Source organism: Narcine bancroftii, chromosome 5, assembly GCF_036971445.1.
Source record: "Narcine bancroftii isolate sNarBan1 chromosome 5, sNarBan1.hap1, whole genome shotgun sequence".
Lineage (NCBI taxonomy): Eukaryota > Metazoa > Chordata > Chondrichthyes > Torpediniformes > Narcinidae > Narcine > Narcine bancroftii.
The window spans coordinates 100659721-100674983 of record NC_091473.1 but is presented as its reverse complement, the minus strand read 5'-3'; the positions used below and the strand labels follow the sequence as shown (position 1 = coordinate 100674983).

The 15263-nt window shown below is 41.2% G+C and overlaps 1 protein-coding gene across 4 annotated transcripts in view; it reads right to left on the bottom strand.

Annotated features, from left to right (window-relative positions):
* The window catches only part of LOC138762761 (uncharacterized), a 56700-nt gene that overhangs the window by 36400 nt on the left and 5037 nt on the right, over positions 1-15263 (bottom strand). For all 4 annotated transcript variants that reach the window (XM_069936333.1, XM_069936336.1, XM_069936334.1 and 1 more), the window contains 2 exons: positions 11089-11298; positions 8507-8560 (listed from right to left, as the gene is read on the bottom strand). In XM_069936333.1, coding sequence (XP_069792434.1) covers positions 8507-8560; positions 11089-11298 — 264 coding nt within the window. The remainder of the gene's footprint in view (positions 1-8506; positions 8561-11088; positions 11299-15263) is intronic.

Here is a 15263-nt window from a genome sequence, read left to right as displayed (position 1 = left end):
CATATATGCGCTTGGGGTGACAAAAACATCATTTACAAATTTTCTGACAATACCACTGTAGTGGGTTGTATAAAAATGAGACAGAAAATTGAAAACTTGGCCAAAACCAAGGTGCTGATTATGGACTTTAGGAGGGGAAAACCCAGAGGTTCATGATTTAGTATATGATCATTGGGGAAAATCAGAAGCAGAGATAATGAGAAAATTTAGTCCTGGGAACCATGATCTCAGAGAAACTTACCTGGATCCAACACACAAATGTTATTGTGAAGAAAGCACGACAGCAACTCTACTTTCTCAGAACTTTGCACAGGTTTGATAATGACATGGAAAACTTTGTCAAACTGCGATATATGTGTAAAGTAGTGCTGACTGGCTGCATCATGGTCTGGGGTCACCAATACCTGAGCAGAAAGCCCTGCAAAAGTTACGGACAGAGCCCAGTAATAACAGGCAAAATTCTCCCCACTATCGAGAAAATCTACATGGAACACTGCAGTCGGATAGCAGCTTTAATCATCAAGGATCCATACCACCCAGAACATGCTCATTTCTCACTATTGCCATCAGGAAAGAGGTATAGGTGCCACAAGACTCGTATCATTAGGTTCAGGAACAGTTGCTACCCCTCCACCATCAGACTCCTAAACAACAAACACAATCAGAGACTCGTTTAAGGGATCTTACTTTGCACTTTATTTATTATTGAATATTTATTTTCTGCATTGCAGTTTGTTTGCATTTCTTTCTTTGCTTATATTTCTCTTTTGTACTCGTATGCTTTTTGAGGACAGTTTTTGCACTGCCGATGAAGTAGAAATTCTGTCTGCACAGCAGTGAAAAGAATCTCATGTATGTACTCTGACAATAAAAAATGAACTTTGAATCTACCACCTGTGCTTCATCAATTTATTTTGTTACCTCCTCAAATAACTCAATTAGGCCCACGAGGCAAGACCTACACCCCTCAAGAAGCCACGCTGACAATCCCTGAGAAGACCATACTTCTCTAAATTTTCGTAAATTCTATTCTTAAGTATCCACTCCAATTGTTTGTCCACCACTGACACAAGACTCAATTGCCCAAAAATGTCCCCATTTCCTTTTTGTTTAACGACAGGAGTCCACATTTGCCATTCTCCAATCCTCGGGTACCTCTTCTGTGGCCAGAGAAGACACAAAGATCATTGCCCCCCCACCCCCAGCAATCTCATCCCTTACTTCCTGTGGTAACGTGGGTAGATCTCGTCCAGTCTCAGGGACTCATCAATTTTAATATTTTTAAGAAGATCCTACACTTTGTCTTTCTTAAACAAGCTCCAGCACATATGCTTTTTCTATTCTGAGGTCAGTCTCCCTGGTGAACACTTAAGCAAAGTATTCCTCCCCTACATCTTTCGCCTACAGGTGCATGTTGTGCCTGCTTTATTATTCAGCGGCCCTACCTTCTGCTTTTCATGTATGCATTGAATGCCTGTTTGTAGCGCTATAGCGCATAACTTAGTGTGGGAAAGTTGGGAGCACTACCATGTACAATTTTTAAAAACCGTAGGGAAAAAGTGATAGCGGACATGAGAGAGAGAGAGAGAGAGAGAGAGAGAGAGAGAATAAATAGCAATAGTAGACAATTTTTAAAACAGCGTGGGAAAATTGATAGTGCTATAGTGCTCAATTTATAAAGACTGTGCGGGAAGAAAGCAATGATGGACCTGACTTCCCAGAATGCCGTGCGGCAGAAACCCTTCTATGAGTGCTCCATGAATGCAGCCGGGCATACAGCCCTTTCTCTGCCACACGGCATTCTGGGAGGGCAGGTCCGCTATCACTTTTTCCCTACAGTATTTATAAATTGTACACGATAGTGCTACCAACTTTCCCCACACTAAATTGTGCGCTGTAGCGCTACAAATTTTCCCATACTGTATAAATTGTGCACTAAAGCACTACAAACTTTCCCACCGTTTAAAAATTGTCTGGTATTGCTATTTATTGCTAGCTATTTCCCACGGTCCCTTATATAGGTTGGCACAACAACAGGAGCTGAAGGGATCATAGTGTGCTGTACACAAAGTTTAATTATGTTATAATTAGCCATGATTAATTTTGCTCAAATAGAAACAAAGAAACATAGAAACATAGAAGATAGGAGCACGAATAGGTCATTCGACCCTTCAAGCCTGCTCCGCCATTCAACGAGATCATGGCTGATCTTAAAGTTCAGTACCCCGTCCCCGCCTTCTCTCCATAACCTTTAATACCCTTATACTGAAGAAATATATCTAATTCCCTCTTAAATATATTTAATGAACCTACCTCTACTGCCCTCTGTGAAAATGAATTCCACAGATTCACCACCCTCTGGGTATAGAAATTCCTCCTCATCTCGCTCCTAAATGGTTTGCCTATTATCCTCCAACCATGGCCCCGGGTTCTGGATTTTCCCATCACTGGAAACATCCCATCTGCATCCATTCTGTCCAGTCCTGCCAGAATTTTATATGTCTCTATGAGATCCCCTCTCAATCTTCTAAACTCCAGCAAGTACAATCCCAATTTGTGCAATCTTTCCTCATAAGTCATTCCTGCCATTCCAGGTATCAGCCTGATGAATCGCCTCTGCACTCCCTCCATTGCAAGAACATCCTTCCTTAGATAAGGTGTCCAAAACTGCACACAATACTCCAGGTGTGGTCTCACCAAGGCTCTGTACAGCTGCAGTAAGGTATCCTTGTTCCTATACTCAAACCCTCTTGATATGAAGGCCAACATACCATTTGCCTTTTTAACCGCCTGCTGTACCTGCATGCTCGCCTTCAGAGACTAGTGTACAAGTACCCCTAGGTCTTTCTGAACTTCCCCATCTCTTAATCTATTGCCATACAAATAGTAATCTGCCCTCTGGTTTGTATTACCAAATTGGATAACCTCACATTTATCCACATTGTAATGCATTTGCCATGTATCTGCCCAGTCCCTCAATTTATCCAAATCACACTGGAGCTTCCTGACCCCCTCTTCCGTGCACACAACCCCTCCTAGCTTAGTGTCATCTGCAAATTTGGAGATATTACATCCAATCCCCTCATCCAGATCATTAATATAAATTGTGAACAGCTGGGGTCCCAGTACAGATCCCTGTGGCACCCCACTGGTCACCGCCTGCCACTCAGAAAATGAGCCATTTATCCCAACTCTCTGTCTTCTACCTGCCAGCCAGTTCTCAATCCACATCAATACTTTGCCCCCAATCCCATAAGCCTTGATTTTGTAAGCCAGTCGTTTATGCGGTACCTTATCGAAGGCCTTTTGGAAATCCAGGTATACCACATCCACTGGTTCTCCCCCATCTATTTTACCTGTCACCATCTCAAAGAATTCCAATAGATTTGTCAAGCACGATTTACCTTTTGTAAATCCATCTTGACTCTGTCCGATTCACTTCTCTGCTAGTCATATGCTCCGCTATTACATCCTTAATAATAGATTCCATCATTTTGCCCACTACTGATGAAAGGCTCACCGGCCTATAATTCCCCACTTTTTCTCTACCCCCCTTTTTAAATAGTGGGGTAACATTAGCTACCCTCCAATCCATGGGTACTGATCCTGAGTCTATCGAGTTCTGGAAAATAATTCTTAAAGCATCTGCTATCTGAATGGCCACTTCCTTAAGTACCCTAGGATGTAGATTATCAGGCCCTTGGGATTTATCGGCCTTCAATCCCATCAATTTCCCCAAGACCATGTCCTTAGAGATACTGATTTTTTTCAGTTCCTCCCTTTCATTAGTCTCTATGTTTCCCAACATCCTTGGGAAGTTATTGTATCCTCTCTTGTAAAAACAGAACTAAAGTAAGAATTTAATTGGTCTGCCATTTCCTTATTCCCCATTATATATTCCCCTGAATCCGACTGGAAAGGACCTACTCTGGATTTCACCAATCTTTTCCTCTTGACATATTTATAAAAGCTTTTGCAGTCGGTTTTTATATTTGCCGCAAGCTTACTTTTGTAATTTATTTTTGCTGTCTTGATTAATCCCTTTGTCCTCCTTTGCTGCATCTTGAACTGCTCCCAGTCTTCGGTTGTGGTACTTTTTTGGGCCAATTGATATGCTCTCTCTTTGGACCTAATGCTGTCTCTAATTTCCCTTGTTATCCACGGTTGAGTCACCTTTTTTGGTTTATTTTTATGCCAAACCGGTATAAACGATTTTTGCAATTTCTCCATTAGATCTGTGAATGCTTTCCATTGTCTATCCACTGTCAACTCCCCCATACACACCACCCAATCAATCTTATACAACTCCTGTCTCATACCATCATAATTTCCTTTATTTAAATTCAGGACCTTAGTCTCGATTTTAATTTCATCACTCTCCATGTCGAGTGAGAATTCGATCATATTGTGATCGCTCCTACCCAAAGGGCCTCGTACAACAAGATTTTTGATTAGCCCCTTATCATTGCATAATACCCAATCTAAAATGGCCTGCTCCTGAGTTGGTTCCTCGACATATTGGTCTAGATAACCGTCCCGTAAACATTCAAGGAATTCCTCCTCCTCAGTATTTTTACTAATAGAACATTGATCAGGATTTAGGGCAGGTCGTGACATCACCCGTAGAAGGTAGAACAGTCCTAACCCCAGGGATGGCTCCTTGCAAGTGTGAAAGTGTTCAGTGTCCCAGTTAGGAGTGGTCAAGTGTGAAAAGCCAAACCTCCATTCCTATCCCAGGACACTGAATGGCCAATTTAATGGGATGCAAGTGTGAAAGGGGCTACTATTAACAACACCTTTCATCATTTTAATATAGTTCAAGAAACCTTTCTCTGCGTCAAAAGCAACCGCCACTGTTGGAGTCTTCTTTCCGTGTACTGCATGGATTAAGTTAATGAACTTAGAGATATTGTCCATTGTTTGTCTTTTCTTAAAAAATCCAGTTTCGTCAAGTTTTACTATTTTTGGTACACAGACAGCCAATCTGTTTGCTCATAGTTTTGCTATTATCTGATTCCACCTGCATTGAATTCGCCCATCGTTATTGAATGAAGATCTACCGGGACCAATGCCTGAAGAGGGCACACAAAATCAGTGAACCGGTGCGGACTCGAAAGGCTAACATGGCCTGTTTCCGCTCCGTAAATGGTTATATGGTTATAAAGCATTTTTGCCAAGAGCAGGCTTGCTCTGTTTTTTGTGGAGAAAGCACACGTGTATCAGCTTCTACATACTCATGTAAATGACAGTCTTGCACTTTATTGGAATAACAGGTAGAAATTGCACAGCTAGTTCTGAAGCACAAGCAACTAGGTATCAATGTTAGATTTGTTTGATCCCACAATTCCTTTTCTCAACATCACAAGAATATACAGAGTTACCTCAAGACTGACATCAGGATGGAGGACACCCAAAGAGCTAATCTGAAGATCCGACTGAAGATGTTGGCAAATATTTCAGCCAAATCATCCTCCAGTTAATTGGTTATACTATCCATGAGCATATACAGCAGGACAGGCCTAATGCACTGTATCTGGAAAATAAAGAAATATTGTTTGGGAAATGAATGGAGTTGTGGATTCCCAGCCCCTGGTCCCAGCTTTGGCATCAGTTTCAAGTATTGCAGAATCCTACATGAAGGGTAACCTTTTGGCACGTTCTGATTTAGTCCCAAGGTGGCAGTTTAGGAAGCTCTTTCCACTTTCTTCCCTCTCTGAGCTTAATGTAATTAAATAGTTTGGTATGAGACTTGAAAAGGCAGAAAAACAACAACCCTGAGGGGAGTTCTATCGAGGCCTCCAAACAATAGGCAGGAAGTGGCGTGAAAACTGCAGAGGAAAATAGTGAAGACATGAAAAAGGATAATGTAACAGTAATCATGGGGGATTTCAATATGTAGGTTGATTGGGAAAACCAGATTGATGATGGATCCCAAGAGAAGGAATTTATCGACCAGGGAAATGGCCATTCTGGATTGGAGCTTATGTCATCGAGGAGAGTTGATAAAGGAGTGAAGATAAGAGAACCTTTAGAAAGCACTGATCATAATATGATAGAATTTACCCTACAGTTTGAGAGGAATAAACTAAAGTTAGATCTGTCAGTATATCAGTGAAATAAAGGGGACTACAGATCTAAGAGAGAGGAACTGGCAAAATTCGTTTGGCAAGGCACACTAGCAGGCAGGATGGCAAAGCAGCAATAGCTGCAGTTTCTGTGAGAAACAAGGAATGTGCAGGATAGGTATATTCCAAACAAAGAAATATTTGAAAGGGAAAATGACGAGAAGTCAAAGCCAAACTAAAAGGAAAGAGGGATACAATAAAATTCCTGTTATCTGGAGTTCAAGCAACCAGAAGCCTCAAGCAACTGGCAAAATAAAAATCACAGAAAATAAATAGGTTTAAAAAAAAGTTTTGGCATCAAGCCCAAAGCACGCATATCTTTATCTTTGCTAAATAAAGTACACTGTTCGACCTGGTGAGTTTTTCCAGCACTGTGTTTTTACTAAAAGTTTTTTTTTCAGTCTACAAAAAGGTGAGAGTAAATATTGAACTGACAAAAATGACAATGGAGAAATTGTAATGGGAGTCAAGGAGATGGCAGAGGATCTGAATGATTATTTTGCACCAGTCTTCACTGTGGATGACATCAGCAGTATACCTGACTTTCAAGGGTATCAGAGAAAAGAGGTAAGTTGATCACCAAAGAAAAAGTCCTTGGGACGCTGAATGGTCCTATGGGTAGAGAAGTCTCCTGACCCACATGGAATACACCCTCAAGTATCTGAAAGAAGTAGCTGTAGAGATTATGGCATTGGTAATGATCTTTCAAGAATCAAGAAAATCTTTCATGGATCAGGAGGACTGGAGGTCCTCTACTATTTAAAAAGGAAGGAAGGCAGCAGAAAAGAAATTATAAACTGGTTAGCCTAACATCACTGGTTGGGAAGTTGTGGGAATTGATTATTGAGGATGAGGTTTTAGGGTAGGCTAAAGTCAGCCTGGTTTTCTTAAGGGACAATCTTGCCTAATTTTTTTTTAAGAAAACCAGAAGCAGGCTAGACAAAAAAGATGCAATGGATGTTTTATATTTAGATTTTCAAAAGGGCTTTGTAAGAGAAAGTGGGAATAAAGGGATCTTATTCTGGTTGGCTACTGGTTACCTGTAGTGCTCTGCAGGGGTCAGAGACAGATACAAAAAGCAGGGATGTGATGTTGAGGCATACAAGGCACTCATGAGACCTCACTTGAAGCATGGGGTACAGTTTTAGCCACATTATCTAAGAAAGGATGTGCTAGCATTGGAGAGGGAGCAGAGAAGATACACAAGAATGATTATTGAAATGAATGGATTAGCATATGAGGAAGGCTTGACAACTCTTAGACTGTACTCTTGGAATTCAGGAGAATGGGGTGGGGGGGGGACCTAATAGAAGAATATTGAATGTTGAAGGACTTAGACAGAATAGATGTGGCAAAGTTGTTTCCCATGGTAGCGGAGTTTATGCCAAGAGGGCACAACTTCAGGATTGAAGGGCACCCAATTAAAAGAGAAGCAGAGGAATTTATTTCACCAGTGTTGGGTATACTTAAGCCAGAAAGTTGTTGGGTGTATTTAAGGCAGAGATTGATAGGTATCTAAATAATAAGGCTATCAAAGGTTATAGGGAGAAGGCAGGTTGGGTGAGAGAATGGTGGAGTGGAATCGATAGGCCAAATGGTCTTATCACTTCACTGGATTATCAGGCAAGGACACACCCCCCCCCAAAAAAATTGATTTGCCTACAAAGGGGAAGGATTCATTTACCCACATCAGTCATTATTCATTACTTAAATTTAAATTTTAAAAAAATTAAATTTAGACATACAGCACAGTAACAGGCCCTTTCAGTCCATGAGCCTGTGCCACCCAATTGCACACAATTGACCTAAAACCCCTAGTACATTTTGAATGGTGGGAGGAAACCGGAGCTCCTGGGGAAAACCCTCGCAGTCACGGGAAGAACGTACAAACTCCTTACAGATAGCGCAGGATTCGAACCCCAGTCCTAATGGCTGGCGCTGTAACAGCATGCGCAAACCGCTACGGTAACCACGCTGCCCCATGTACAAACAAAACTAAATTCATGCATTTAAAATTTTTAAAAATGGATTTATATAACCTTCTGACAAAGTAATGACAAGTTAATGAAGCAATTTTGTAATATGGTCATTGAAACAAAGTGTGAAATATGCCAGCCCGCACTGCCTACAGCAAGGTCTATAGAACAATTTAATAGCACAGAAATTTGTCCTCATGAACTTCAATGGGATTAATTTCAGCATTCAAGAATGAAATCCACACCTATTGTACACGGGCATTTAATACAAGCGGCAAAGTTTGAATTTCAACCTCACCTGCTTAACTAATGCTGGTTGTATTCACGAGTACATTGAGATGAGCACCCAGTGAAAATTCAATGGATCAGCACATGAAAAGTAAAATCAGTGAAGATCAAAGTTACCTTCTGTTGTGGAGTCATCCATATCTTGGCCACCTTTGCTCTTATCCAAGGCTTCTGTTATAAAGAACAATGGTATTACAAACGCATTCTGTAAACAGTTTTAAATTGAATGCAATTTATTTTCCTTTATTTTTGAGGAGCTTCCCCCTCCCCCGCCTAAATAGTTGCTTTCATTGCCTAGATTTTCAGTAAAATTAATTTAAATTGGGATAGATTAGCAAGATGAGAAAATGTAAGGACACAGGTATAATGCTTTATAACTAAACAAATTCTTTTGGATTTCCATTAACAGTTTAGAGATTATATTAACATTGTGCAATAGGAAGAAAGGAAAATCAACAGAGACGCAAAAACACATCAAGGTCAAGAAGCAAACTGGAATTTAATATTGAGAAGTGAAGGAAATGCATCTGGGGAGAGGAAATATTATGAGGGAATAAACTAGAACCAACAGGATACACTAAACACAAGAGACTGGATGAATTGTGAAGTTTCTTCTGAGGCACCCCAAAATAGAGGGGCTTACAAAGGAATATCGGATATAGTAAAATACCCTGTATCAGGAATTCAACCAACTAGCCAAAAAAATGGAAATAAAATTAAAATAAAGAAGAAGAAATAAAAATGTCAATAAAAGTTTAAAATTGTAAAAGTATATGTTCTCTGAAGCAACTCACAACCCCTAGGTGAAGATAGGAGGAATCATTCAGCCAGCAGTACACCCCGGTTGTGCCCCACCTGCAGCAGCTGTTTGAATAAAGTTGTGTTTAAATAAATAGCAGCGCCCAGGATGACGAGCCGCCCAATGCCACACGCTGCTGGGGTGACTCTCCCTATCCCTGCCTAGTAAGAGCCTTTATTTTTATTATTATTATTATTAAATACAGTATATTAGTAAGGTTTTATCTGCAAACTTAGATGGGGGGGGGGGTTAATTATGTTGGCAGCATGGTTAGAGCCAGCGACAATGGTTCGAATTTAAATTTTGTAAGTTACAGGAATTACCTGATTAAAGTGAACTTTACATAATTAAGGTTTTAATACTGATTTTTTTTCCAAATGACTTTATATTTTGTACTGTCTTTTAAACTGTTTATTCATAATACAGGTATATTAGTTAGGCATGTAGGTGCCAGATACTGGGCCGGGGGTTTGTACTTGCTTTTATTGGTAAGGCACAGTAAAGCAAGGAAGGTACTTAAAAAAAAAACTCCAGTTAAACGACAGCTAGGATAGTGTTTTGAGATCAGATCACTATGAAAAATGTAGCAGGAGAAGGGATTGATAAGTTTTGTGAGGATAGTGGCAGAAGTGGTATTTTTATTTATGAGGATAGGTTTGGCTGGAGTCATTTCACGGAATATAGAAAGCCGAAGGAAGGGGGATTCAATCAAGGTGTAGAAAATTATCCAGTTGTATCTGGGATGCACACAATGTGCCTACTTCACCAACCAACAAGATCAATAATCAGGAGATGCAGATTTGAAGTAACCCATTGAATTAGAGAGGAATTGAGAAGACAAAAATTATCAGGAAAGCAGACAGTCTCTGAAAGAGCAGTTTAAGCAATAGCTCTCTGTGCAAGGGGAAAAGTTGAAAATGTTATGAATCAGAAGAATTCTCAGCACAACACCAGTGGCCTTCATCTGTGTTGCTGGTTTCAACAATTCTAATGAGATCAATCCATCAGGGACCACTGGCTTACTCTTCTTTATGTACGTATTATTCCTATACATGACAAACCCGTAAAGGCAATTGTTTTTCTCACTTGGCAAATAGAAATGAAACATCTTCCCAGAGATGAAACTTGACCCATCAGGATTCTCCAGATGATAACCTCTTTCAGGCTACGACAGAGTTCCTTTCTGTTCCACTTATTCTAAGAAAAACATCAGACAGATAGCACTTCCGACAATCCGCCACTTGTTTCAATTCCAACAAGCTTCTCCTGCTTGTTTCAGCTGACTCTTCAGTTTCCCTCTCTCTCACACTTGGAAAACCCCTTCCTTCTCCAGCAAACAATAGGAGTTAGTCTTCTGCTCCCATCTGTTGTTTTTAGGTAAACAAGAACCCAGGAGTGACCTTTGAGTGAGCTCTTTGCAGAAAGGTCAGGTCTTGTGAAAATGTTCAAAACAGGTGACCTGTCCCCAGTCCATTCATTTCATGACATCATTTCAATTTGCACCTACTTGTGAAATGTGCATAGCATTCTCCATAGTTTCTGTAAAGTTACTGAATATGAATTCTTCAGTATTTCAAATAAGATCTGTTTTAAAATGTGTGTATGTATGTAACCTTCTCTAATTTTACCAATTTATCTCCCAAATACATCTACAAATATTACATCACACTTCTCAAAAGTATTTTCTTTAACTCAGTTTGTATACTATTGTTAGCTAAAATAAGAAAACCTGGGACCCATCAAATCCTTAATGGAAATCATTCATGAAAGAATCCTTGTTTAAATACATAGTTGTTGTGAATTTAGGAATTGAATGCATTCCATATATGGCATTTTCAGTGTGCAATTTGTAAGCTGCAGAAATATTATGAGAACACATACGATCAATAGGTTCACTCACCTTCCAGTGCTTCAAGTGTTGCTGCGACTGCTGCCCATCCACCAGCACTGAAATACATTCGGGCATTTGTCTGAATTCCAGGATCCAGAAGAACAGCTTCTTTCCCACTGAGGTTCTCCGTCAAAACTTCAACATCTGTTTCATTTGCTAATCGAGCATTAGAGAAGATCTCATTCACAACATCAACTTTCAAAATGGCATGCAAGAACTCTGGGAATACAAAAAGTGAAGCATTCTGTTTAATGTATTTTTAAAATACTGTGGTACACAGATTACTCACCAAACACTTTTCAAACAATAAATTTTAGCCTTGCAGTGCCTAGTTTTCATCAAGATATAGACCTGCAGCCCAAGGTCCCTCTGTACATCAATGTTCCTAAAATCTGCATGTGCTACCAGAATTTGACCTCTCAAACTACATACTTGCCAAGATTAAATTCCATCTGCCACCACTCTACCCCTTTTCAGTTGATCTATGTCCAAAGCTATCCTTCGACAGCTTTCTTCACTATCTATGTTCATGTCATCTGCAAATTTACAAATCATATATAAAAAAAATAGATTAAACAAACAACAGCACCAATCCCACTTGTTAATTTCTAGTCACAAAAATCACCCATCCACCAAAATCTGCTGCTTCCTATCACTAAACATATTTCAGATCCAGTTTGCTAACTGGATCTTTTGTGCCTTAACCTTCTATACTATACAAAAGCTGAAATGAAGCCCATCAAGTTTTTTTTTTATTGACTCAGTCGAATTTGGGAAGTGTGATCTTCTCCATGCAAAAGCTTGCCGATGCCTCCTCATCAGTCTCTAGTTTATCAAATGAATGTAAATCTTGTCCCTCACAAAACACTTCTCCAACAACTTCCCTAACCCCGATGTATAGCTCACCATCCTGTTGTTTCCAGCATTATCATGAATAAAATTGTGGGCCTAAAGGCCAGATTGCTGTATCAGAAGGACATAAGGAATTGCTGTCTATTCTGGTTCACAGAAACATGGTCACTGCCAATTCTCCAAACTTGGTTCTTCCGCCAAATGTTTTACATGCACCACATGGAGCAGACAGTCCTCAGGTAAAGGAAGAGGCATTTAACTCTTTATGGTGCCCCAATATGGTGATTTTATTCCACAGCTGCTCCCCTCACACATCTGGTGCAGAAGTACCGACCCTTCTATCTTGAGGGAATTCACCTCTGTTGCCCTGACCACAGTCTACATCCTTTCACAGGCAGACATTAAGCTAGCATTGGAGGACCTATACACTGTGGTTCACAAATAACAAACACAGTATTGCGACGTTTTCTCAGTCATTGCCTAGAACTTCAACCAAACCACTTTAAAGTTTTTCCCAAGCTAACAACAGCACATTCCTACAACACCAAGGGATTAAACACTCTCAGTCATCGAGACACAACCATGAAGGATGCTTACTACTCCATTCACGCCAGTTACTTTGGAAAGTCAGACCATCTGGCAGTGTTTCTTCCTCTTGCATATAGACAGAAGCTGAAGATAATGTAATTGGTAGTGAAGACTACAGAGATGGACTGGGGAAGCAGAAGAGTGGCTTCATAACTGTCTGAAGACAGTGAACTGGGCCATGCTAAGGTTTCAGTGGCAGATTTGAAGGAATATGTCACAGTGGTTACTAATGTTACCAGATAATGCTTTAGGGGGTGGGAAAATCAGAAAAAGTGTGTTCCTACTAAGGATATCCAGTGTAATCTAACGAGAAGCCACGGATGAATCAAGAGGTCTGCAAACTGCTGAAGACTAGATTTGTGGCATTCAATTCAGGAGATTCAGAGATGTACAGTAACCTCCAGATGGTCACTATCAATAAAAGAAACCAATTCTGGACCAGTTGGCATCTCAGGAGGACACCACAGCTGTGGCCGGCTGGCACATCACATCCTATAAGGCGAAATAAAAGTAGTACCATTAATAGCGATAGACTGGTATCTCTTCCAGATGAACTCTATGCCTTCTATGCTCACTTCATGAGGAAGCCCCCTTGCAAGCCCCCACCCCCCAGTAATTCTGTGCTCTGAGGCAGATGTAAGCAGAACTTTCAGGAGGTTAAATCCTCAGAAAGCATCTGGTCCAGATGGTGTACTGAGTCACATTCCTAAAACCTGTGTGAACCAACTCTCTTGGGTTTTTGCAAATAGTTTCAACCTCTTGCTAAAATTGCTCGAGGTCCCCACCTACTTCAAAAGGTACCCATTATTCTGGTGTCCAAGAAGAGCAAGGTGACCTGCCTCAATGACTATCAGCTGGTGAAACTTGAGACTATTGTGAAGAAGTGGTTTGAGAGGTGAGTAGTGGGTGTCTGGAATGCATTGCCAGAGTGGTGGTGGAGGGTGACATGATAGGGACATGTGGACAGGCATAATGATGCAAGAAAAATAGAGGGTTATGAGTGTGAGGTTGGGAATGTTTAGTTAGTTGAATAGATTTATATGGATTGGCACAGCATTGTAGGTCAAAGGGCCTGTACTGTAATGTTCTAACCCCTGTCCCATCTCAGGAAGACCCTGGAACCTACTTCAATTCATCAATCATCACAACAGGTCAACAACAGATGCCATCCACCCTCTAGCCTTCCATTCTCTGGCCCTCCACCCTGTATTAGATCATTCAGACCTCGAGAACACCAACATCGGGTTGTTGTTCATCAATTCGGGATTCACACCAACATATCAGAAAAACGTGCAATCAAACCAAAGGATTTAAGACTCTATTTGTCCCTCTGCAATTTAAGCCTTCACTTCCTCTGCAGACCCAAATCAGTGCACATTAGCAATGTTGCCTCCTCTAAGCTGACCATCAACACCGGCTGCATGCTTAGTCTCCTGCTCTACTCCCTATATACTCATGATTGTGTAGCTAAGTTCAGCTCCAAAGCAATGTTTAGTGATGACACCACCACTGATGGCCAAATAACTGTAAATATTGAGTCAGAACAGGATACAGATCAAGAATCTGGTTGGCTAATGCCAGAAAAATCTTTCCCAATGTCAACAAGACCAAGGAACATAATAATTTAAGGAAGAGGAAGCTGAGGGACCTGTTTGCATTGCTAGGACAGGGGTGGAGAAGGCTAGTACCTTCGAGTTCCTGGAAATCAGACCTCTTTGGAACTAGCACACTGTGAAGAAGGCAATACAGTAGAGTACAGGCCCTTTGGCCCTTGATGTTGTGCCAACCCATATATTGCTTCCAAAAAAAAAGTACTAAACCCTTCCTACCCCATAACCTTCATTTTTCTTTCATCCATGTGTCTAAGAGTTTCTTAAATGCCCTCAATATTTCAGCCTCCACCACCATCCCTGGCAAGGCATTTACAGGCACCCACAACTCTGTGTAAAAAAAAAACTTACCCCTCATCTCTCCCCTAAATTTACCTCCCATAATTTTATACATATGTCCTCTGGTGTTTGCTGATCCTGCCCTGGGAAACAGGTGCTGGCTGTCCACCCTAGCTATGCCTCGCATAATCTTGTAGACCTCCATCAAATCTCCTCTCATTCTTCTACGCTTCAAAGAGAAAAGTTCCAGCGCTGATAACCTTGCCTCATAAGACTGGTTTTCCAATCCAGGAAAAATCCTGGTAAATCTCCTCATTTAGATCTACATCTTTATAAAATTAAAACAAGAAACAAACTCCCATAAATTGTGGAGAAAGTGTATCTTGAAGTAATATATCACCTTGCAAACCTACCGTAAATATTTGTGTTTAGTGCAAAAAAAATTTCCCCCTTTTTCTCCTCAAAAATAGGGGGGGGGGGGGCAGGGGTTGCATTATACACGAGAGTAAAATTTAAAAAAAAATATATTGCAGGCGGTGGGTGGTAGTCGGCAACACGACTCGGACACCCGGCCGGGCAGACAGGTGGTATTCGGCAGCTTGACTCAGGAGGCCAAGCGGGCGGAATGACGCGAGCGCGACTCACGAGGCCAGGTGGAATGACGCGAGTGCGACTCAGGAGGCCAGGCGGGCGGAGAGACGCGAGCGTGACTCAGGAGGCCAGGCGGGTGAAGCGAGGCGAGCGCGACTCAGAAGGCCTGGCGGACAGGCGAGTGGGGAGATGCGAGCGCAACTCAGGAGGCCAAGTGGGCAGGTGAGCGGAGAGATACCAGTGCAACTCAGGCAGGTGAGGGGA